Source organism: Lonchura striata, chromosome 3 (assembly GCF_050655825.1).
Source record: "Lonchura striata isolate lonStrDom1 chromosome 3, ASM5065582v1, whole genome shotgun sequence".
In the NCBI taxonomy this organism is placed as follows: Eukaryota; Metazoa; Chordata; class Aves; order Passeriformes; family Estrildidae; genus Lonchura; species Lonchura striata.
Window position 1 is genome coordinate 86,910,358 of NC_140705.1, and position 23,813 is coordinate 86,934,170.

The 23,813-nt window shown below is 45.6% G+C and overlaps 2 protein-coding genes across 51 annotated transcripts in view; both read left to right on the plus strand.

Annotated features, from left to right (window-relative positions):
* KIZ (kizuna centrosomal protein) overlaps positions 1-8,150 on the plus strand; it is a 103,958-nt gene extending 95,808 nt beyond the window's left edge. For all 48 annotated transcript variants that reach the window (XM_085575652.1, XM_085575654.1, XM_085575657.1 and 45 more), the window contains 2 exons: positions 6,287-6,330; positions 7,911-8,150. In XM_085575652.1, the coding sequence (XP_085431778.1) occupies positions 6,287-6,312 (26 nt within the window). In that variant the 3' untranslated portion in view covers positions 6,313-6,330; positions 7,911-8,150. The remainder of the gene's footprint in view (positions 1-6,286; positions 6,331-7,910) is intronic.
* Positions 8,151-11,637: 3,487 nt separating this feature from the next.
* Positions 11,638-23,813, plus strand: part of XRN2 (5'-3' exoribonuclease 2) — a 32,792-nt gene continuing 20,616 nt past the window's right edge. The window contains exons 1-16 of one of the 3 annotated variants that reach the window (XM_085575632.1): positions 11,638-11,763; positions 15,556-15,739; positions 15,827-15,938; positions 16,221-16,332; positions 17,078-17,136; positions 17,216-17,305; positions 18,320-18,392; positions 18,490-18,540; positions 18,690-18,847; positions 19,302-19,376; positions 19,471-19,604; positions 19,691-19,748; positions 19,836-19,943; positions 20,590-20,634; positions 20,928-21,059; positions 22,071-22,189. In XM_085575632.1, the coding sequence (XP_085431758.1) occupies positions 15,699-15,739; positions 15,827-15,938; positions 16,221-16,332; positions 17,078-17,136; positions 17,216-17,305; positions 18,320-18,392; positions 18,490-18,540; positions 18,690-18,847; positions 19,302-19,376; positions 19,471-19,604; positions 19,691-19,748; positions 19,836-19,943; positions 20,590-20,634; positions 20,928-21,059; positions 22,071-22,189 (1,367 nt within the window). In that variant the 5' untranslated portion in view covers positions 11,638-11,763; positions 15,556-15,698. The remainder of the gene's footprint in view (positions 11,764-15,555; positions 15,740-15,826; positions 15,939-16,220; positions 16,333-17,077; positions 17,137-17,215; positions 17,306-18,319; positions 18,393-18,489; positions 18,541-18,689; positions 18,848-19,301; positions 19,377-19,470; positions 19,605-19,690; positions 19,749-19,835; positions 19,944-20,589; positions 20,635-20,927; positions 21,060-22,070; positions 22,190-23,813) is intronic. The other 2 variants (XM_021537709.3, XM_085575633.1) reach the window with 2 other exon arrangements.

The window sequence follows — 23,813 nt, forward strand, 5'->3', positions numbered from 1 at the left end:
TGTGCTATGAAATGCGAGGGTGTTCCTGTAGATAAGTTTTTGAGATGTTATATTTTAGCCCTTCCCTGAAGCCTGGGACAGCAGGAATAGCAGAATAGGGCCCTGAGAACTTACTTACAGGATCACTGCGGCTGAGTAAAATGTGGAATTTAAAATTAACTTTTTTTTATTTAAAATAAAAACTCTCCAAAGTAAGCCCCATTGCTGCTGCACTGCCGGCCAACCATGCCTGCAGCCACTTCTGCCTCAGTTAGATGCTGTACATTTTTTTGTCTTCTTTTTTTCTTTTTCTCCAATTTTGATTTGTAAGAGATTTCAAATAATTCCCTCTGGTCTAAAATTCCAGGCCTCACAGTGCTCAGCAGCAGCGCACTTTGTGCAGGGATACACGATGGTACTGCTTTACAAACCCATGGTAGTAAATCTGTAAGTCAGTGTGAGAGTTAGTTTCTGTAAATGGCTCAAAGCCACAGTGGGGTTTGGGAGTAGCCTGAGTGCCGGCTGCCTGGAGCACGGCACAGGGAGGAGGAAGAGGCAGAGCTGTTTGCAGTCGGGCTGTGCCGTGTGATGCCGCAGTTCTGCGGCACTGCAGTTCTGCTCCCAGCAGCCACTCCTCGGGCTTTATTGCTTTCACAAGTGGTCTCAAACCCACTACTTGAGAATAAACATCCCTGCGAGCTCAGCCATGGCACTTTATAAATTCTCCTTTGCCGCGTTTTGTCACTGAGCTGATGAGTGACCTCGGTGTGGACCCCGCCGGACCAGAATAAAAACCGTGGCTCCTCTGATGTCCCCCAGACAATAATTATCATGTGCCAGTTAAGCCCAAACTACAGCTGAGGGATTTTACTTTAAAGCAGAGGCTCGGGCACAAAAATGCATTTATAGCTCTTTGTCTGGCACCTCATTATGTGTGGGCCTGATTCATTAAGTAATTGGTTTGCAGTTGTTTACATGAGTATTAAGGCTTTCTATTCAGCAGCCTTTGAGATACACATTGTGCAAATGTTGCATGTTATGAATGTGGAATGAGGGACCGGGGCCTGGCCCTATTGGCTAAACACTGCGTGCTGTTGAAAAGCAAGAGAAAGAGATTGGGTGCTGTTTTGCATAGCAATGACTTTCTTAATAAGCTTTACAGATTGATACACACAAGCTATAAAAGATGCAAAGAGATACTCTTAGCACATTTATCCATGCTCGTTTCACTATTATGAGCCTAGAGAAGGGAAGAATTGAGGGCTTTCATACTCAGGTTTTCAGTGCATGTCTTCAGTGCATGAGACTTAATAGAATCCGATGTTTATTGTATTATAAATCATGGGGAAGTAGGCAGATCTGCAACAGTTTATTATTAAAGATTCTTTCAATGTAAATCTTTTTCTGCCATTGTATTTCCTACAGCAAAATCATTTTGTGGTTGAGTGGGGATGAAAGGCATAATGTACAACGGAGTGAGTCTTAATAGGAAACTGCTCTCCGAGTAAAGACCACTTGTTCCCTTTTGTTCAGCAGTGCATGCCAGAGCTTCCTCTTCTCCCACAAGTGCCGCCTGCTCTACCTCCAGCAAGAAAACCGCTTTTCTCTGGTTCCTTTACTTTTCTGGGAGAATGTTGCTACGCATGGAGATGCACCTCTGGGTGGAGTGTTAGGGTGCTGCAGCAGGCGAGAGGGTGTTAAATGATATGGTCCTGGGGGAAGAAGGTATCAGAAGTCAGGGCTGAGGATGCTGGCAAGTGCAGGCGGGTAGGCAGCTATGTGTGTGGCATTCCGGGGGATTGTAGCGATGGATGCAGCCAGTGGAGGTCACTCGCTTTCTGGGAATTCCCCATTTGGGAGGCAGGCGTTTTATTTTTCTTTGACTTGTTTGTGCTGTCTCATTTCCAAATAATCTAGAGATTAAAGGTGTGTTATCAGCTGAGAACCAAAGCCCAGTTTGGATTTGTCAGGACACCAACACAGCATAAAGTCTTTTAAACTTTAATTAATCTGCTGGAAGGACTCTGGAGGGGGTCTCTGAAGGCTGGTTTTCAGCCCTGTTGCCCAACACAGCTGTAGTGACATGCAAATAGAAGCTGGCAGAGTCGAATTCATCTATTAATAGTTCCTGGGCCCGTTGGCTTTGGCCATTGGGGGGCACTCGGGTTCTGCGCATCCCCCACTTCCCTCTTCCCAAACCAGTCCCGACACTGAAAAGTCTGCTGTGCTCTGAGAAGACATCCCAGAGCTTTGGGGCTGGCAGCGTTCAGGACATGCACAAATGCATTTCCCTTGGAAATCCAGGAGAAGTGCCATCGTGTCCCTCTGGATTCCTGGGAGGTGCACCCAGAAACAAGGCAGGATCCAATGGTTTTATCCCCTCAACGTTCTCCCAGTTGTCAAATGGCTTTTGTAAGAAGATGACTGAAAATTCCAGCAGGATTCTCTGCTGTTCCAGCTGTTTGTGTGAGCCTTGTTTCCCATGCCTGCACGCCCAGCTGTTGCAGAAGCAGTGCTGCTGGGATGTCACTGCCCTGCCAGGTGTGTGGGGAGAGGCACCAACATCTGCCAGCTGAGCACAGAGAAAACAGTGGATTTTTTGGCACTGCCCCTGCTCTCCTGCACAGCTTCCTTACCGCGTTGTGATGCATCTTTGTGTCAGTGGTTTTTTTTTTTTTTTCTCTAGCATGGTGAATCCAAACAGAGACCAGTCTTAGACACAGCTCAACAGAAATCTTTGTATCCTAAAATAAGGGTCGTCCTACTCACAGTGTAATTACTGAAATTCAGTGTTACTACTCCAGCTCTGGCATGATGAATGGACTTTTGAATTTATACTGCCTATGTCACACTGTGCAGAATATGTATTTGGTTTTCCTGGGTGGGAAAATTCCTCCATTGGCATTTAGGATTTCCCAATTTTTTTGGGTGTCTTTTTTGCTTGACACTAAAACATAGAAGTTCAACAGGTACTTTAGCAAGTAGATCCTCAGGCCACAGTAAAACATTTTCTGCTGTTTTCCAGCAAGCCCCTTTGATTACCTTGGCTCTTGTTGTCCTGGCATTTTCCTTGATGCCTCAGGTTTTAGCTTTTATTTATTTATTTTATATATCTATATATTTATATAGATATATTTGATATATATATCTATAAATCCATTTATTTAGATTTTTTAAATTTATTTAATTAAATATTTATAGACTATTTTTCAGATTCTCTACTGCTTTAGTGTGTAGATCTGAGCTTCATATTAAGGGATAGTAAGGTCTCTTCACAGAGGAGGCAGACAAAACAATTCCTTCTGTAGCTGGGGACCAAGGACAAACAATACAAATCTCAGGCCCAAGAGCATAAACAACAGCAGAATGAAGAGAGAAGAACAAGAAGGCTAGGATTTCATAACCTAAAGGTATAATTGGACAATTAACTCCAATATCAAATGGACCAGAACTTAGAAAAGTGAGAGACCTTGTGACTGGTTGTCCATTTTCATGACCATTTTGGGTTCATCTTGGGTGTAGCCCTGGCTGGGCTCTTGGACTGCCCAAGGTGTATCCATTGAGGCCTTTTAATAAACACTTTATTCTTTAACTCCTCTAGCTTCTGTTCTAGGTCAGCCTTCACAAGGCATCATCCTGTTAATAATAATTTTCATTATAGAGGAAGAAATATTTTCTTGGAGCTTTTTCATTCCTTACTGTTGCAGCATCTTCAATACAAAAAGCCTGTTTCATCAGAGAAATGGAGAGATTAAAAGGCTCTTTGATGTGAAACTGGTTTGGGTTTTCTCTTTGTCAGAGCCTGGGTTCAGTCTGGAATTATTTTAGGGAAGAAGCAAATGTGTAAACGGATATTGGAGGGTCACGACGGGGGATTAGTGAAGGCGCTGGAACCAGCCTGGTTCCATTTATAGCCTGAAAATGTCTCGGCGGAGGTCTGTGCCCATTGTGTGCTGCGGCTGCTGGGTGAGCACTGCCACGGCTGGGGCTGCCGAGTGCAGCCACTGCACAATGCAAAGGTGCTGCTGCATCTCTCCAGCTTCACACACCTCACCCCAGAATTTATCTCCTGCAACATTTCCCAGGTTTGGGCTGGGGGATCTGCCATTCCCACTCCGGCCTTTCTGATGTGCTTGCTCCATTTTCTGTATCTGCCCAGCATTTCCTTGTGCTGACAGCTCTTCTGCCGAGCCTTTGCTGCCACCCTGTCCCCATCTCCCTTCTCTGGGGATAGCAGTGCTTGGCTTTGGCTCCAGGCTCTTTGGGGAGTGAGCCCCATACAACACCTGCTGGGTTAGCCCCAGGAAGATTAACCCCAGGGAACAGATGGTGTTCGGTAGAACACAAACATCTCTCTCCCTGCTCTCCTTCTCTTTGTGGGAAGCTGGGGTGGCAGTGGGAAGGTCTCCAGGTGTTTATACAGCCATGGTGGTCCTTTCTCCATGGATCCCTCAGCTGGATCTGGAAGATCAAGCCCTAGAGATGTGAGTAGTCCTCCCTGGTGATCCTCAGCACTGGACCGAAAGCACTGACCCACTGGTTTGTGGTGGGGTTGAACCACAGAGAGAAGTGGGACGGAACTGAGAAAATCCCAGGAACCCCACGCTCCCTTCCCAGCAGCAGGCTGGGATGTGGCCAAGGGGAAGCGATGGCTTCTGCCCCCTGATCTTCTCCTCAGCTACTTGAAATGGTTCCTGTGCCAGCATCTACAGGAGGAGCCTCGCCAGCTACAGCTCACCAACAAGTGGTTTTCTGCTCCATACCCTGGGGAAAACAGCGCAGCCTCTTAAGCACATTTTCATGGACTGAGCCTGGGATGTGTGGAGCACCTTCTGGGAAGTGCTGAGGATCAGGAGATCTGGCCAAAGGGAGCAGGAGCTCAGGGTGTTCAGCAGGATCAGCCCAGAGGCTCAGGTTTTAAATCCTTTCTGGTTATCCTGTTGAGTGAAGGCCTTTGAAGGAGAAGTGAGAGTATAAGGCAGTGCAGAGTCTTGTTTGGAATAAAAGGGAAAGCCGGTGGGATAGTGCACTAAAGGAATGTTGGAGAAACATTTGAAGCCCAACAGTTTAAAAGTTTTTTACTGAATAAGGTCATTATGAGTTACATCACTCTTAATACTCTGCTAGAGCTGTCAATTGATACTGGCACTTCTGCCGTGGTGGAACCTGGGTTGTGTTTAATATTCTGGGAATTTCTGTCTGCAAAGCAGGAGCCTTTGGACAGTGAATAAGATTTAAACAGTGGGAGCTTTCTCTGGGTTAAAAGGAAGAGTAGCTGCACCACTGGTAGCTGCAATGTGTGAAACTTTACATGTGGCTTTCCAGCTGCAATCCCAAATTCTGACTGAATACTGAGGTTAATGCAAGCAAGGAATCATCTTTGCTTTTTTTTTTTCTCCTTCACAAATGCCTCCACAATAGTGGAATATTTGCAGCTCCCACTTTAAGCACTTCTATATTGGCTGCCGTATTTTTAAATGAAACACAGCAAATCACAGATATTTCAGAGAGTCCTGTTGTGACTGAGGCCACAGCTTCAAACTTCACCTTGACATTGCCTTATATTTCATTGGTGGGCCCAGTGACGTCCTAAATAGCTCCTATTTGAACTTCCTTATTAAAATCAGCTGAAGCTTTATTTTTGGAGCTTCTTGCAGGACTGCTGCTGTAACAGTTAATTCTCCCCTATGTTTGCCCCTGTGCGATTATTCCCCAGCCCCAACACAATGCACACACTGCACACAAAAGATCAAAATGATTCCAGCTTGTTTGAGAGATTCAAAAGGGCCTGTGATGCTCCAGACACAAGAGCAGCCATTTAGCAGAGCAGGCTTGGGCTGCACACACATCAAGGTAGATCAAAGGCAGCGGAGATTGTACATTACCATGGGGCTGGGGGACAGTGCCAGGACCCGGAGCGCACAGGCAGGAAGTGCAGGGAGCAGCACTGGGGGGAATTTGGTTTTGTTTGAATTTTGTCTTTCTGTACTTTGCGTGCTCTGAAAGGCAGCAGCAGCTTGGCAGAGCTCTGCTCCTCTGTACCTTAACTCAGTGCTGCTGTAAATCAGTGCTGTTACCAGGGAATGACTTCAGGAACAGCTGGACCAGTGTCCCTCCTGCACATGAATTTCTCCACCTTTTAGGTGAAGAAGTCCGTGATTAAATAGTTATTTGAAAAAAAAAAAAAAAAAGACAGTTACAGAAGTTACTGGGTTGTTTTTTTAAACCATTTCACAGTATTTTTTACAAAGTCACTTATGTTTTTTTAATTGGAGACACTTTGCTGATTGTTTGAAATATTTTACAGGACTCAATTGCGGAAGGAAACATTAACTCCCATAAAATCCAAAGGTAAGAGACAAATGTTAAACTACTGAAAATTGAGTGTCTTTCTAGTTAAATTTATACCATAGAAGCCCTCCCAGAATGTTATGACCTATATAAGGTAGAAAGAAGGGGAGGCATGAAATTTCCCTGTCTCCTGTGGGAGCCAGCAGGGAGCTCAGGAGGACAAATCCAGGGCAGAGAGGAGATGTTCGTTGCGTGAGTGGTGTGGAACTGGTCGAGATCTTTGTGGGGTTTAATCAAATGTCAGTTAACAGCAGGTGGAGGGAACACGGAGAAGGAGAAACTTGGGGGTTCCTTGGTCTTCCATGTGACCTGGGATGTGGGTGGGTGCAGTTGGAAGGTTCTGTGTGTGGCCAGGCTGCTTTTATTCTGAATTGGTGTCTGGACCCTGTGTGGTTTTGCTGCCCACACATTCCAGTTCCCCCTTTATCCCCTGCAAAGCCCACCAGGGCTTGCATCCACGTCTGACAGAGCCTCCTGCCAGCAGGGCAGTGCTGGGAGCCAGGATCCCTCCGCCTCGAGCCCTGCTCTGCGTGCTGGCAGTCCAGAATGGCCCAGTTTTAGAGATGTGGCATTGAACTGAGGTACAGATGCCATCAAGGACAGCTGCTTTGGTGGCACTTGAAAGACTCTGGCATGCCTGGCCCCTTTCTTGTCTTGGAGCCATTCAGCATGGCAGCCAGCGCAGGGCTGGCTCTGATGTTCCCAGCAGAGCACAGCCCCACAGCCCAGGGGGCTGGGGATGGAGGATGAAAGATGCAGATGCTGCATTTGTAGATAAGGTGTTCATGCAACTGGTGCTGTCAGAGGCACCAAAGTGCCTCAAACATGAGCTGCAGTGTGTGTGTGAGTTGTGACAGCCTTCCTCCTCCCGCTGTCCTGGCCCAGCCCTGAGCCTCATTCTAGCTGCCTTTGGACAGCCAGCAGCCTCTGGATTAGGTAGGAACAGAGAGCATGGCTCTGTCAGCTACTGTGGCCCTGACTTCATGTGCCACACTTCCCACTGTGTCCTATGCATGGGTCAAAAGAATTCACATCTCCAGAAATCTCTCAGGCACTCTGAATTTCCGTGGGATTCTGCTGCCATCAGTAAAAGAGTTTGCTGATTCTCAGAGCCTAAGGTAAAAGCTATGTATGTGCTCCACTGAGATCAGACCTGCATGGATCTGCTCTGATCTCCAAGTGGTGATTTTTCATTTGTGATGCCATTGCTATTTTTGTGCCAACCCTGTGATGTCATGGCCCTCTGGTGACTTCATCGTAGGGTCAAGTAGTGGGGAGAAAGGGGAAGAGAATAGACAAAGCTGCAATTCAGACAGCATTTGGTCAAGTAAATTGCTTGGAGTGGAAATGTTCTGCCCAGCTACCTTGTGGCACAATGGAGTGGAAGCATTGAATGAGGCCACTGTCCAGCAGCCGCTCTGCTGCCGGACACTATGCCAGACACGCACACCTGGGGCTGAGGCTCCCAACTCCCAGCCCTCAGTCAGCCTCAGGAGACCTGTCCTGTGCTCATGGCTGTGACAAGTGGCATGGCCACAGAAAAGGTTTTGCACCTCTGCTTTCCATCTTCTCACCCACAGCATTCTGGGGCGAATCTGATGACAGCTGCTCCGAACTCGAGGCTGCTCTGCGCCCACGGACCCACGGCACAGATTCAGACGACTTTGATGACTTCTATGACTGAGATTCTCTCACTGGCTTTTGGGAAGAAACAAACTGTGTTTTCTTTTACACAATGACTGTGCCACAGGCTGTAGCACTGCCTGTTACTTAATTGGCAAAGAAAATTTAAATACCAAATAAATGTAATGGGTCCTATATATTGTCTGTGTGCTCTCTCTGACCTGCAGTGTTTTCCTGCTCTGACGGGAATCCTGCCCCATGACAGTCCCCTCCTGAGGCTTGTGGCATCCCAATATTGGAACTCCAGTGCTAGACAGGGTTTGGGAAGAAGCAGACATGCATTGTGGGTATGCAGATAGGCGCTGCTGGGGTGGGCTGGTATGTTTGATCTTTATCTTCTTCTGCAACAGATCAAGAAGAAGAAATGCATAAAATGTCCATTTGTAATTCAGCACATTTTGGAACAGAGCAGCATTTACATGTGGCAAGCCCCAGCGCTTTCCTGCTTTTCCCTGCTTTGTGAAATCCATGCTGGTGTTGCTGTGTGGACATCACAGTAATTGGATGACTCCAGGAGCTTAATGCATTTTTAATTTTCTTCTTCCTTTTATCTAAAAATTACGTTCATTAAACATGAGATTTTCTTTGGGATGGAGAAACTAGGGGACATGTTAAAGCTGTTCTTAAATGACAACAAGTTCAAAAGCAGAAAGCAGCACCCCAATTAAGCTGTGCTGTGCTGTGCTGCACTCCCACGTCTCCCAACACAGGCACCCATCTCTGCACCCCGTTCCTCAAAACCCAGCTAGAAATGGGACCAACATTCAGTGTAATAAGAGGAACGTGTAGGCTGAAAGCTCAACAGAACAAAATGACTTGCAGAAGTCTTGGAACCAAGCAGAAGCTATTGGCACAGCTGGCTGCTGTGAGTAAGGCTGACATCCTGGGAGACTGCTGGGACTGTTGCAACTGACAGAGTGAGAGGACACAGTCTTTAGCTGCACCAAAGGAAATACAGGTTGGATATTAGGAAAAAGGTTTTTTACAGAAAGAGTGATAAAGTACTGGAATCATCTGCCTGCGGAGATGGTGGAGACACCATCCGTGGATCTGCTTTAAAATAGACTAGATGTGGCACTCAGTGTCGTGGTTGAGGTGTTAGGGCATGGGTTGTACTCAATGATCTTGAAGGTCCCTTTCAACCTTGTGGTTCTGTAACTAAAGCCAGACTTTACTGAGGGCTTTAATGTCCTTTTTACCACACCAACGCTCTGTGTCCTGTGGGACTGCTGCCTGCTGTCAGTGCTGTGGGGTGTGCATGTTGCTCAAGGCCTGGGAGGAACGTGGAGAGGCGGAGCAGCCTCACTGGAAAAATCCAGCAGCTTGCGCTACCAAGGGACATTGCCTCAGCAGCGCAGTGTCTTTGCAGCTCTGAGCTCCTCCTGAGTGACTCTGGGCTGCTGATGTCAGCCCGCTTTCTGTCTGCTGCATGACACCAGTGTGTGGGGCTTTCCACCACCAGAGTCTGGCTTAGCCCTGACAGCGGCCCATGACAGGTGACGGATGGCTGTAGAGCCACATGCAGGCAATCTCTGCCTCTTGGTGTCGGAGCAATAGCCAGGTTCCTCCAGAGCGTTATTGATGATACTCTTATTGTGCACAGACTCATTTGATTCAAAACATCCTGCCAGTCAACTAGTCAACTTCCCTGTGCTCTTTCACAGCTGTCACGCTGGCAGCCTGGCCCTGGTTGCAGGTGATGCTGACAGACAGAGGGACTGGAATCAATACACCCCAAACAGATTCCCATCAGCACACCACTCATCTGAGGAAAGTGCCTGAGTAGGAAGCCTTCCTTGCTCCTGCCCAGGGTTCTCTGCTCTGTGCTGTGCTCATGGATGTGCAATTAGCAGGTGAGACCCAGGCTCACTGCCCAGTGCAGCTGCTGATGCTCAGACCAACTTTTCAAGGAATTGTCTGCTGCAGTATTCATTTTTCCAGCACTTGTTTACCCAAGCAATTATAAGATAAGATGATCGCCTTTCATTTGCATCTGCCAGCCTTCTGTTTTCTTCATCATTATCGGAAAAACTGATTGTCCATCAATACAAACAAAATGTTCATGCTAAGCTGCCATGCTCCCTACAAAATTCCGGGAGGAGAAGCACTACAATAGGAAGCTTCAATCAGGGAACATTTTGTAAGGAACAGATAAAGCACAATCTTCAGCTGATACCACAGGTGTGGTTGGTGCGACTACAAAGTTGCAGGGGAAATTTATTGAAGTCACAGATTTTATTGAGGGGAATGACAACAAAAAATGGCTTAACAACAGCCAAATGAGGATAAGAATAATGAGAGACACAATACTGGGTTAATTTATTCTACAGTGAATTAGCCAGGTACCAAAGTTCTCCTCTGCAACCCAAATCGGCAGCGTTGACTCAGCAAGCACTGCTGAGACTTTGTTATTTTTGTTAATGACTCCCAGGCTGCTGTTCCCTGTCCTTGGCCCTGCGGCTGCCCTGCTAACGGAGCTGATGTATGGCAACAGGACATGGCAGAGCAAAACCTGGCTTGTCTTAATCCCATTTAATTCCCAACCGTTTAATTCCATTTTGGTGCTGTTGAACGGCCACAAATTAACAGTATTTGCTTATGCCACGGGCAGAACAAGGGCATGGGGACTCCTTGCCTCATGTTGCTCTCAGGAATCACAAAGAGCCACTTCCCACTGGAAATGTCCCCTCAGAGGGCACAGAGCAGCTGTGCCCTGAATTGCTTCTGTTGTTGCCAAACGCAGGATAAGTCAAAATTGTCTGAAGTCGGGATGTTCTCTAATGTAATATTTTTGTATACTTCCATGCAGAGACGTATTAGTGCATCCCTTCAAGGACACCCTGGAACCACCAAGCTTTAAGGATGTAGGAAATCTAGATGTTGATGCCTATGTGTGCATTCCTAACTTGGCAAAACACCCAAATTCCATGTATCCTACAGCTGAACCGTGTTTGTCGTAACACTGAAACTCACACCTACAGGCCAAGAAGAGGTGCAGACCCTTCCCCTGAGCACATGGAAGAGTTGGCTGGGGTTACGTAACTCATGTGGAAATAACTGATCAATCCTAAAAGAGGGGCTGTGCTGAGGATGTTGCCAGCTCTGGATTTTTAAGTAACAGTGGTTGTGCTGCATTTAGGGAATATATTGAGCATGCAGCTCACGCAGCACTGAAATAAATCATCCATGTCTCTCTTAATTATTGACTTGTTGGACAACAGTGCCGTGCAGCCTAAAGCACCCCTCAGCAGCACCCCATGTTTTAACAAGGTGCTAAAGGAAGGTGATTCTCCTGTTAAACTGCTTCTTTATGGCCGTTTTTGAAGAGAAGTTGTCGCACTTGTCTTGGCTGAGTGTGAGGGCGGCAGTGGGGCTGCCTCAGGCTTCCCTCAGGTTTCGCTTTCCCTCCTGGATATCACTCTTGTGCCCTCTGGTTTTGCTTTTTCCCCGTGAGCGTCCCTTTTGTATGCCAGGAGCTGCGCAGACCCGTTTCGGGGCGCTGTCCCCTCACGCTCCCGGCTCCCGCCGCTGCCGCGCTCCCCGCCCCCCCCCGACGGCGCCACCGCGCCACGTGACCGCGCGCGCCGTCCCCTCCCTTCCCGGCATGCCCCGCGCCGCCCCCTCGACCCGGAAGTGCCGCGGGTGCCGCTGGCCGCAGCCCGTCTCGCTGCCGCCATGGGGGTCCCGGCCTTCTTCCGCTGGCTCAGCCGCAAGTACCCCTCCATTATCGTCAACTGCGTCGAGGAGAAGGTGAGCAGGCCGCCCGGCGTGGCACGGGCCCGGCATGGCGCCCCGGGGCGCCTCGGTCGTGGCGGCCGCACCGGTGCTGAGCCCCCGCTGTTGCCCCCGTGGGCTGCCCCGAGGCCTTTCCAAGGCATGTCGGTGGGTAGGTGGACTAGGGTTGTGTTTGGGTTTGTTTCGGGTGCTGTTTAGGATTGGGAGAAGTTTGAGGTTTTTTTGGGTTTTGGAGTTTTTTTCGGATTTTTAATCCCGATGGAAGCGGGAGGAGTTATCCCAGCGCCTCGTTGAGTGCCGCCGGCGCGCGTGAGCGCTCCTGGAAGGAACGGGCACGTGGAGGAAGTGGGAATGGGCGCCGGAGCAGGGAATCGAACTTCTTTTCCGATTGCCCCTTCTCCGGCCGCCTCGCTGGAATTCCAGCCCTTCCCGACGCCCTCGGCTCTGCCCTCATGCGACTTCGATCCGGAAAGGTAGGATTTGAGGCACTGGTGAAATTTGAGTAGGGAGCAGTGGGAGTGCTTTTTGCTGTTTCTTGAATGTTTTTCACAGTCCTTTCTTTTCCACAACTTTTTTTGATGGGAATTAGAAGCCGCAGCAAGCTCCAGAACTTCCTGGAAACACGAGCGCAGCCGCCTCTGGCGCTACATCCAAGACTTACACCAAGCCTGTGCTTGTGCTCGAACCTTGATCAGCCTCAGGGGGTTTTGTCTCGTTGTTGGTGTTTTCTAGTTCAGGATAAACATCTCCTGGCCGAACAGGGAGCTGATTATTCCAAAGATGTCTCTAAAATATGGCTTTCCGTGGCGGCAGCAGCAGCAGGTTTCAGTGAAGGCTCTGACCACAGCTGCCTTTCCAGGCAGTATTGAAGCTGAAGTGATGTTTGTTTCCGTGTTTTTTTTGACTGGTTCCTTCAGGCACATGCCTGCAACTGTGAGGGTGTTGTACCATCCTATGGGTCACAGTGGGAAGGGACAGGAAGGATGAGGGGGGGTTGTCTCCCTTCAGCAGCAGGCTTTGAGTGGCTGCACCATGGTGAATTACCACACTGTGCCCTGAGTGTGGTAAGTTCGCCTTCTCAGCGCTAATTCGAGCCTTTCTGAGGAGGCAGACTCTGGAGCTCTTGCTTTCCAAACTGCTTTTCCCATGGGCTTTTCCAAATAATTTGTATTGTCTTGTTAGATGGTACTGGCTGTGGTGTGCTGGTTTGGAAAGTTCAGGGCATGTGCTGGTGCTTCTGCCTCTCTGCTCCTTCTCCCAAGGTGTGCTCACCTTGGGGAAATACTTGGAAGGGGATAAAGAGTGGGAGCACGGTGGAGGAGGTCAGGGAGAAAAGGGTGAAGTGGTGAAATTCCGTGTTGAGGCTGCATGTGTACCCTGCCTGCAGCAGGATGTTCTGCTCTGCGCTTTTTCAGGGTGTTTTTGTGTTTCAGATTCAGGCAGTGAAGCACAGATTTGGTTAAAATTGTGAGTTGCTTTTGTGGTTTTATTACAGCTGTGATTTCAGTCCCTCTCAGCAAGGTAGGAAGTTTATTTTGCCTGTCGCTGCGAGAAGTGAATTTTTAATAGGGGGCAATTAAGATCTAAGAATCTGTCTGGGAATTTTTATAGAATAAAAGGGGGGTTGTGGGCTTAACAGTTTCTCTTAATGCTGAGCTCCAGCAGCACTGGCTCTTCTGGTTTCTGCACCAAACGCCTGAGGTGACCTCTCCCGAGGATCTGGGAACCCTCAGGCTCTGGGGCTGTCTTGGATAACCCTTTAAGATCTGTTATTGAAAAGCAGCAACAATTTAAACAGCAATTATATCTGTAACAGTTTGGGGCAGTTGTCTCTAAGAGCAGATTTGCCTTTTTCAGCACATTTGTAAATGTTAGATTAATCTCTGTGTAATCAAAGCTGTTCTCACATTTAGGCAAAACAAAGGTTTGCATAACCCTGGTTTTACTGATTGTGTGTCTCTTTTTATCAGTCTTTAATAACTGAGCTTGTACCATCCAAAGTTATTTATTAAAATAAGTGGAAAGACATAACAAATTCTTTGAATTAGATTTGCCGTAAGTGAAGTGGCAGCTCTTGCTGTCCTCACCCATGTTGCCTTGTTCCAACTCAAGAGCACGTGCAATTACAGCCAGGACAGCACATGGATAAATCATATTCATTAACATTTTTTTATATTCAAATCTGGTCATAAATCTGAGAGTGGACTAGGACATCAGGGAGAAGCTGTAGTTTGTCTTACTGTCAGTGAATTTAAGCTTCTCTCACAATGTAATCAGCTCTGTGTTTGTTTTAGGATTGCTGTAAATCTCTCTAATCAGAAATTTTGTATCTCCTCGTAGCTTGTCTCTCAACTGAAAAGTTGATCCTTGTTCTCTTACCTTGCCAGATTAATCAGATTTAAGAAAAAGAAATAATCTTCTTCTTAAGCTAAGCAGGAAGAATGAGAGGAAGATCTTGACGATAATAAAAAATCCAGGAGAGAATATTCTTAATCAAATGGACAGGAATTAATAAAGCTGCAGCTGAAGTATCATGTTTGAAGATCTGTTTTCAATGGTTTCAAAAGAGGCTGTAGATGAGAAGTGAACAGTTTAGTTATATCACAAGTGATATCGCTGCCACATACTTCAGCCTTCCTTCCACACGACTGCTGCATGAGAACCCCAGTGGGTCTGTGAAGGGGGGCTCATTCTCTGCCTCACAGAGCTGGGATTCCTTCTGAATCCCATTGAGCTCTGGAGAGAGGGTGGCTGGGGATCAAGGAGAATTCAGGGGGTAGCCCAGAGGAAGGTACAGTGTTTGCACTGACACTTAGTTTCTGCTAGCACTACCTTCTTTTGAGTGTGTGTGTGTGTCTGGAGAGCTCAGTAAAGGAGGCAAACATTGGTGCTTGGGGGTGGCATCTGTCAGGATAGCTGTGCCAAATGTAAATACTGCAAGACTTCAGAGGGTTTCATTTTGAAGATGTCAGCCAGTCCTGCTGCTGCTTTAAGCAGGACCATTTGCCAAAGTTGACAGCATAATCTTTAAGTTTTGGGGTTTTTTTTCTTTCTGAATCTCTATCAGAGATGTGGGGAACTCACTCAGTGAGCAGGCAGTCTGCAGATAGAAATTTGGGAAGGGCGTGGTGTTGGCTTAGCAGCAGCTGCTAAGCTCCATGTGATGGGAGACCCAGCGGAATCCTGGATTTCCCCCATCCCAGGAACTCCTGTGACGGTAGCTTTCACCACAGAACATGCCATTAGTTTTTAAACTTGGCTTTATGCCCAGCTGTTCAAGGGCACACTTTGTTTCACCTTTGGGTGTGTTGTAACCCATTCCAGCCAGAATTACTCTGAAAATCATCAGGTTTTTCCTTCCTCAGATCTTGTCTCTTCCATGTGTTTAAAGTTCAATCCATGTGTTACACCTCTGGCTGGTGGAAGGGAGAATCAGCATTGCTAATTGCCTTTTGACCACACTAACTACAAAACCAAACCACAAGCCCAATGACAACAAGGGTCCAAACAAAACAAACCTGAAATTATGGTGAGGAAACAAAAGTGACCATGGTTGTTGAGGATGTTGATGAATCCACTGCTGGAGCAGTCCAGGCACAAGTGGCTCTAGGTGGTTTAGGATGAAGAAATACTATGAGACATGGGAACTTCTTGTCAGGAGAAAAAAACAACTCTTCCATAACCCATCATCATGTTTTCTGGTTAAAAACAGCTGTAGAAAGAAGTGCTGTTTAATAGTGAAAAGTGCAGTTGCTAGTAGTGTGGGTACTTATTGCTCTCTTTTTCTTGCTGTTAAAACCAAAACAGACTTTCATGAGTCTGTGCATTAATAGCTGAAATCCTTGTCCGCACTGCATCCCCAGGCCAAAGAGTGCAATGGTGTCAAGGTCCCCATTGACACAAGCAAGCCCAACCCCAACGAGGTGGAGTTCGACAACCTTTACCTGGACATGAACGGCATCATTCACCCCTGCACACACCCAGAGGACAAGTAAGGCTCTTTGTTTGGCTCTTTGCAGGTGACATATCTCTCTTTCCTGATAGGATTTTAGGTGTTAAATTGAATGCTCTGTTTTAGACCAGCACCCAAAAATGAAGATGAGATGATGGTGGCGATATTCGAGTATATCGACCGGATCTTCAACATTGTGAGACCAAGGAGACTCCTTTACATGGCCATAGATGGAGTGGTGAGTATTGACACACTGGGTTTCCAGCTGGAAAATCCTCATCTCCCCCTCAGTCTGCAGAATCATGGAATGGTTTGTGCTGCAAGGGACCTTAAAGATTGCCTACCTCAGCATGGGCAGGGACATCTTCCACTAGAACAGGTTGCTCCATCCAACCTGGCCATCAGTAGGTCTGATGAGAGGTCAACTCTTTGTAATAGCTTGTGACCCAAAGCAGCTCTCAGGACAGGAGAGATTGTCTAGATGCAAAAGGTGACCCAAGATCTCCTGTACTTTTTTTAGGCCCCGCGTGCCAAAATGAATCAACAGCGGTCCAGGAGATTCAGAGCCTCAAAGGAGGGCATGGAAGCTGCTGAGGAGAAGCAAAAAATCCGACAAGAAATTCTGGCCAAAGGTAGGGTAGTGGCTTTATCAGAGGTTTTTCCTTGAGAATCACCTTGTTTGACCACCTCAGTAGTATTTAGAGAAGGACTGTGCGTGCATTGCTGGGAGAAGGGGAGAACAAGCCTGGGGAAGGTTGCATCTGTGTTTTCCAAAGTTAAGAACTGAGACAAAACAAAATGTCATCTTTTCTTCTTCAGTCTCCTGCCTGAAATGAGTTTGTGCTGAGTGCTCTTAATTCCTTTTGAAAATAAATTGAACAGAAGAGAAGGGATAAATGCAGTGAGAAACAACCAAAACCCTTCTGGAAGGAAGTACACATTTGTAGGGCTTGATGAAAGGAGGATTGAGGCTTAAAGCAGGGATCAAATGAAAATACTCCTCTACAGGGATAATAAGCTGCCAGCAAGGAGAGGGAGTTACTTGACAGTGGAAACTCTAAATTCAGCGAGGAAACAAAAGTCAGAGCAACTTTGAGGCTGGTGGTGACACAGCTGGAATGAGAGGGGAGTGTGTTGCTGCTGGCTGGGCTTTGAAATCACCTTGCTGAAGTAAACCGGTCTTTACTAAATGTGGTAGCACCTTGTAGGATGGAGATAATGCAATGATAAGAGTTGGTTTGGTTTGCTTTTGTGGTAATTTTATTAAACAAGCTGGTTTCAGCAAGTTACTTATTCCCGGGGAGCTGTCTGGGTTTTGCCATGCAAAAATGTTGTCAGTTGTCCACGTGGATGTAACTCTGCTCTCTGTTGCTCCAGGTGGCTATCTGCCTCCAGAGGAGGTGAAGGAGAGGTTTGACAGCAACTGTATCACCCCTGTGAGTGGCCTGGCCCTGTACCCAGCAATTGGCAGGGGCTGAACGTTGGTTTAATTCCTTTCCTTCCAACTCTCTGTAGGGAACTGAGTTCATGGACAATCTTGCTAAATGCCTTCGCTATTACATCGCTGACCGCTTGAACAGCAGCCCAGGCTGGAAGAACCTGACAGTGAGTTTCCCACTTTTACACTTGAGGGAGATGAAGGAGATATTTGGGCTGGGCTGAGATCCAATTGAAGAGTAGAAATTTAACAGATTTGGCGCTTGGCCTGGCTGTAAGCTGTTAGTAACAGCGGACCAACGTGCACGTCCCTCTGAGGCTTCAGAGATCGATTCTGTGCTGATAACTCCCATCTCCCAGCACCATTTGCTGGGGTTCATTGAAGGGCAAGGAGCAGGTTTACTGCTGAAAGCCCCAATTTCACTTAATGGAGGAAGGGCTTTAGTAATACTTTTTCTGCTTTTAGGGGAAGTGTCAAGATACATTGTAGTTGTATCTGTTGCACTGTTTCTTTATTGTAATTGCTCCCTCAGCAGGCTGCATTTTCACTGTTGATCTAATGGCAGGCGCTGAAAATAAGATGTGCCAGTTTTCTTGCCTTTCTGGGCCGGGAGATTCTGCCCTCATCTTGCCCAGGAACTCCACTCCCCCAGTTCTGTCTGTGACAGCCCTGTGTTTGTTGCACACAAGGAGCAGTGCAGGCAGAAAATGCAGCTGCCGCTGCTATGCACCACAAGCTGACAGTTCAAGTGCTCTAATTAGAGGGCAGTTGGCTCTGCTTGTTTCCCCCCATCAGACAGGGATTCTATAAACACTAATTCTCATCATGGTGAGGAGGATGTGATGAGATCATGTTTCAGTGCATCAATGAGCTGAATCTGGGAGTTCTCTAGTGTCCATTTAATTGCCCTGATAATTTATTGGACACATCAAATGTGACGTGATCATTTCAGTGGAATTTGAATCAGTGTCAGCTTCAGCCTGGACATGATAGAACAAAGTGAAAGTCTCTTTACTTGCTCCTTGCTTGTAAATAATCCCATTTTAAATCACAATATTTTAGCTCAGACCACAAATTAGAATTTCAAGTATTCATAAGTCAGATGCTGTGTTCAGTATATAAGTTACTGGGTTTTTTCCTGTGGCAGCATTAATTGTTGCTATGATTTGAATGCTTTTCAGGTTATTTTGTCAGATGCCAGTGCTCCTGGTGAAGGGGAGCATAAAATTATGGATTACATCAGGAGACAAAGAGGTAAAATTCCAATTAATGCTGACATTTTGTTTTAAGTTAAGCTCAGTAATAACTTACTTAGCATGACTTTGACAAAATGTAATTTTCTTTTGTGCAGCTCAACCTAACCACGACCCAAACACTCACCACTGTCTGTGTGGGGCTGATGGTGAGTTCTCTCTTGCTTGTGGTTCCTGAGTAATCACATCAGTATCTTGCTTGAAGCAGAATCCATTTGCTTCTAAACATAAAAAGAAATCAACCAAAACTTGATTGTTTATCCTTAATCACATTTTATTCTTCTCCCTTGCTTGGTAGCTGATCTGATCATGCTTGGCTTAGCTACACACGAACCGAACTTCACCATTATTAGGGAAGAATTCAAACCAAACAAACCCAAGCCATGTGCTCTCTGTAACCAGATGGGGCATGAGGTTAAGGATTGCCAAGGCCTGCCCAGAGAGAAACAAGGAAAGGTAAGAATTTTGCTATTTCTAGGATTTTTTTTTTTTTTGCTATTTCTCGGATTTTTCTAGGAAATAGCAAACGAAATTTGCTATTTCTATCTGTAATGTATAAGGAGATTCTCAAATTGTTGTTGCTGTTGGTTTTAGCTGGAACATGGTGCAAATTGTTGCTGGCAATACCTAGCTTTCCCCTTGGAAATAAAAATACAAAAGTGACATGCCAAACCTGATATCCACACTTGTGGTGTTTTGTTGTTTGGGGTTTTTCCCACTGAATGAGAACAAACAATCAGTAACTGAACAGATGTGCAAAGCAGCAAAATACACACTTGGCACAAGGGCTTGGGAGCCTGTTTTTGGATGTCTCTCAACTCTCAACTCCTCTTGAAGCAAGCCTTGCAAGTGGGGCTGGAGAAGCTCTGGAATGCACTTGGATCTGATGTGAGTCCCCATCTGGTTTCAGCACGATCAGTTTGCCGACACCCTGCCGGTCTCAGAGCAAGAGTTCATCTTCATCCGCCTATGTGTCCTGCGAGAGGTGAGGTGCGGCAGCTGCTGCAGCTGCTGGCTGTAAATACCATCCAAACCCTGTGCAGTGTTCTCCGAGCTCCTTCTTCTTGTGTGTGTTGCAGTATTTGGAGAGAGAGCTCACCATGGCCAGCTTGCCTTTCACTTTTGATTTTGAAAGGAGCGTTGATGACTGGGTCTTCATGTGCTTCTTTGTGGGGAATGACTTCCTCCCTCATCTGCCATCTCTAGAGATCAGGTAGATGAGAATCCGTGTTTTTTCCCTGCAAGAACAGCGCCTGTGCTTTTCACTACCAGGAGTCTCACCCTCTGTTTTGTGTTTAGGGAGGGAGCAATCGATCGCTTGGTTAACATCTATAAAAATGTGGTGCACAAAACTGGGGTGAGAGTTTTTCCTTTTCCTTTAAAAATATCTGTGTCTTTGCCACAAAACGGGCTTACTTTTCAATTGTTATTCTCTGACCTGCAGGGCTACCTGACTGAAAGTGGGTTTGTGAACCTGCAGCGGGTCCAGATGATCATGCTGGCTGTTGGGGAAGTTGAAGACAGTATTTTCAAAAAGAGGAAAGATGACGATGTAATTTTTTTGTTGTTGTTCTGACATTCTTGGAATTAGGCTTTAATTGCTTACTGTTAGCCAGAGAGACTCCTTTGAGAGAATAAGAAAAAGAAAAAAAAACCAAAATCCATATTTTTATTGTTATAATCTCTGGTGAATTCTTCCAGGCTCAAAAAATAATCTTGTGCTTCTATCTGAGTTTCTTTTCCTGGAAAATGCCAGTTTGATTTTCAAGTTTTCACTTGGCTCAGGAATCACAGAATAAGGAATATCTTTATTTGAGTCTCTTTTCATATTTCTAAGACTGCAATGTCTCTCTGACATTCTTTTTGGGCAGCTCTTCAGTACAGGAAAGGAGTCTGTGTGATTTGACACTGCTGTCACCCCCAAGTAAGGCTGCAGCTGAATTCAGTGTATCATTTAAGTCCTTACCAAAGTTTTGGAGCTTTGAGTACCCAGTAATTTTTTTTCCCCCATAGATTTTCAGGGTAGGGTAGAAAATTCCATCCCCTTTATGTTGGATTTACAGACACAAGAATTTACCTATGTCTTATTCAGAACATTCCCTAAAAACCTTGTGGCATCAGTTGCAGATTATAATGAAATTGTTTGCCAAGGAGTCTGTGTCCTTGACTGACTTTATTTCTCTTTGTTCTTCATTTAGGATAACTTTAAAAGACGGCAAAAAGAAAAAAGGAAGAGATTGAAGGTAAGTGAATTCCTTACCCAATGCAGAAACTAGCAAGAATTTAAATATCTACTTTAGTTTTTGGATGTTGGAACTGTAGGTGTAATCATGGTGTTTACTGGCTTGTGTGTAAACTACTTCGAAGTTTAAAAAATTAAATTAGGTTGGTTTTTTTTCCTATTCCATATTCAAAAAATGTGCCATTGTGCATTCATTTACCCATAATGTTAATCTAAAATTGTGAGAGAGCACCATCCTAGTGCTGGGAAGATCACACAGCTCTTGCAGCAGCCTTGTCTGTGTTTATCTTGCAGAGGGATCAGCCTTCCTTTATTCCTGGTGGTCAGTTTTCCCCTCAGGCCCTGGGAAATCGATCCAGTCCTCAAGCAATCTGTAACCCTCGACAAGCTGCCTTTGAGATGAGGATGCACGACAGGCAGAACTCAGTGAGTAGATGTTCAGAGGCATTTGCACAGAGAAAGGAAAGAATTGCAACCCGTGTTACTCCAGGCACTTTTTTGTCTGCTCTGTCGAGATCTCTTGACAAGTTGACACTTCAAGCATTATTCTTCAATATTCTTCAGTGGCTTTAAATAAGTGATTTTTCTAAACATGTTTGAATAAAATTGTCTTCTTTATTTCTGCTTGGAGTTATGCTTTTCCCTTGGGAAGGGAGAAACTTGGAAGAAGTTTTCAGCAAGGTATTAGTGAGGGAAAACTGGAAAGAAGTGCTCTGTTAGAAGTCCTGTTAGCTTTAAATAACAATTATGACAAATATTTTCTTTCTTGGTAAAAATCTTCATCCAAGCAGTAAACAGATTAAAAGTTATTTTCATCACAGAGATGTGTCTTTTGTCTCTGGAGTCTAAATACAATGTGGTTTTTCAAGGTATAATTTCTGCTGCTTTTCCCTTTTAATCTCAAAACTTCTTTGCACCTGAGTTACGCATATTAGTTCCTTTCTGGAATGTGAGACATTTCTTTTAGGCTCTAATATTAAAATAAATATGAGAGGAGTTTAAGAGACCAGCTCTGAAGGAACTTGGAGTATTTCTGGTAGTTTTGAGTTGGAAGCACCTTTTTTTCCACTAGTGCCTCAAAAGGAAGTTGTAGCAGAAGCTGCAGTGGTGTTCCAAAATTGGACTATATCCAGAATGACATTTTTAAATCAATTCATGCTGTGTTTATTGCACCTGTTTCTTTCTCAAAGCCAGTGACATCTTCACCTCTGTGCATCAATGCCTACCTTTTAACAGGATTGTGGTTTTCTCTTTTGCCTCTTGACTATGATGGGTTAAGGGTTATACAGCCTTTGCCTGGAGGTTTTTGGAACTGAAGAGAAGGCTTGTAATTATCTCAGAACTGTTAATTTTAACTTCATTTTTAAAAGCCTAATATATCTTCCTCTTCCCCCACCACCACCTTCCCCTGTTTATCTGTAATAATTCTCACCCTAGACAACTTCAGCATCTCCAAACACCAGCCTGACTCCTGATGGTAGCCCATCCTTAGGAGGAGGAATTAAGCGGAAACCCGAGGACAGTGACAGTGAACCTGAGCCGGAGGATAATATCAGGTGAAACCATTTTTTTAGCAGTTTGTTAACAAATTGCTGAGATAGATGCAGCCTAATTAATGCCATTTAGCTCAGTGCAGTGGTGTCTTTGGATGCTTTTGTGATCTTTTTATCCAGTGGTAATTACTGTGGAGGGTGAAGATATCCAGTAAATTCCAGTGAGATGAGTGAGCTGTGGCTGTTCAAGCTAAGTATCCAGATTAGTATGCATGCAGGTTTGCAGCCTCGGAGCTACTGCTCCCTCTGAGACCAAGCTTGGTGAGACATTCCATGATTATGTGAGCGGAATGCCGCTGTTCCTGGAATCTGGGAGCTGTGTGCACATGGGCAGCAGTATCCATCCTCACTTCCAGTGCTCTCCACCATCATTGGTTTGCAGCAGGAACTGGTTTGTCTCTGAGTTCTTGCATTATCTCAGGAGGGCTGAGTCTGGGATGGTTGAGACAGGAATTTTCTGGGAATTAACCACTAGTGAGTCTGCACTGATCAAGGGTTTCAATGAAACTCTTGGTGTTTGCATCGAGGGTGAAGGCCCTTAACAGCTGTTCCTGAGAAGTCCAGCCACAGGGTTTTGTTTTCTGTGGAGTCAGGCCATGGGTGGATGTGGGAAAACACTCAGGGTTCATTCCTTGCAGAGTTCTGGTCACAGTCATCACAATGTATTTGTGACATGTGCCCATCAGCTCTAGCAATATCACAATTCTTGCTCTCTTATTTTCTTTCCTGTGTGTCTATATCTGAATGGACTGATTTTTTTTTAATCAATCAAGCAGTATTTTTATATAAAATAATAACTTTTTAAGGATAAAGGACTCCATCTGATTTCCATCTGAGTGTTAGCAGAGCTGCTAAAACAAACTTGAACAGTATGAATGAATTGTGGTGTTTCACGAGCAGCAGTGGTTCTGACAGGGTTGGTATTGCCAAGGAAAAGGATGTGCTACATTCAACAACAGTTTTTTTTAAGCTATTGTAGCTCAGAATATTTTTTCATGTCCTTTTCTGGGTGGAAATTAATTCTATGCTTGCCATTGTAAATCAAAAGAACTGCATTGATGTCCTAGATACAGCCACACTGTTTGTGAAAATAAATTCTGTATTTAGAATTACTTTGAAAGCAGAACAAATTGTTGCAGTTGGCTACAGATGGGTTTTATCTCAGAGAAAGGTTTTTTGAATTTATACAAGTGTCTGTCTGCCAGGCAGCTCAGAGCCTGCAGATGTTCTTGACTCCATCCCTCAAGCCTTCAGTGCCAGGAGCTCTGTTTGCTTACCTGCTTTTCTGGAATTCATGAAAGCATCTCTTGGCATCTCTGCCTGCTCAGCAGTGTGAATTGCCTTAGAAGGATGGGAAGATTTATGGAGTGTCCTGAGCAACTGTCTCAAAACAGAAGCAAGGGAAGGTCCTTTTTGCAGAGCCAAAGGGATGTGCATTCTGTAAGGAAGCTTAAATGAACAGTGGCTCTCTCCTAAAACTCTATATACAGGAGTTAGGGCTCTGGGAGCATCTGACCAGTGTCAGCTTGAGGTGACCTCTTGGAGTGGTTCGGAATAAAATTTCATGTAAGAAAACAAATTATTATTAAGGGATTATGTGGTTTAACCAGTTTGGTTCTTTGCTGAC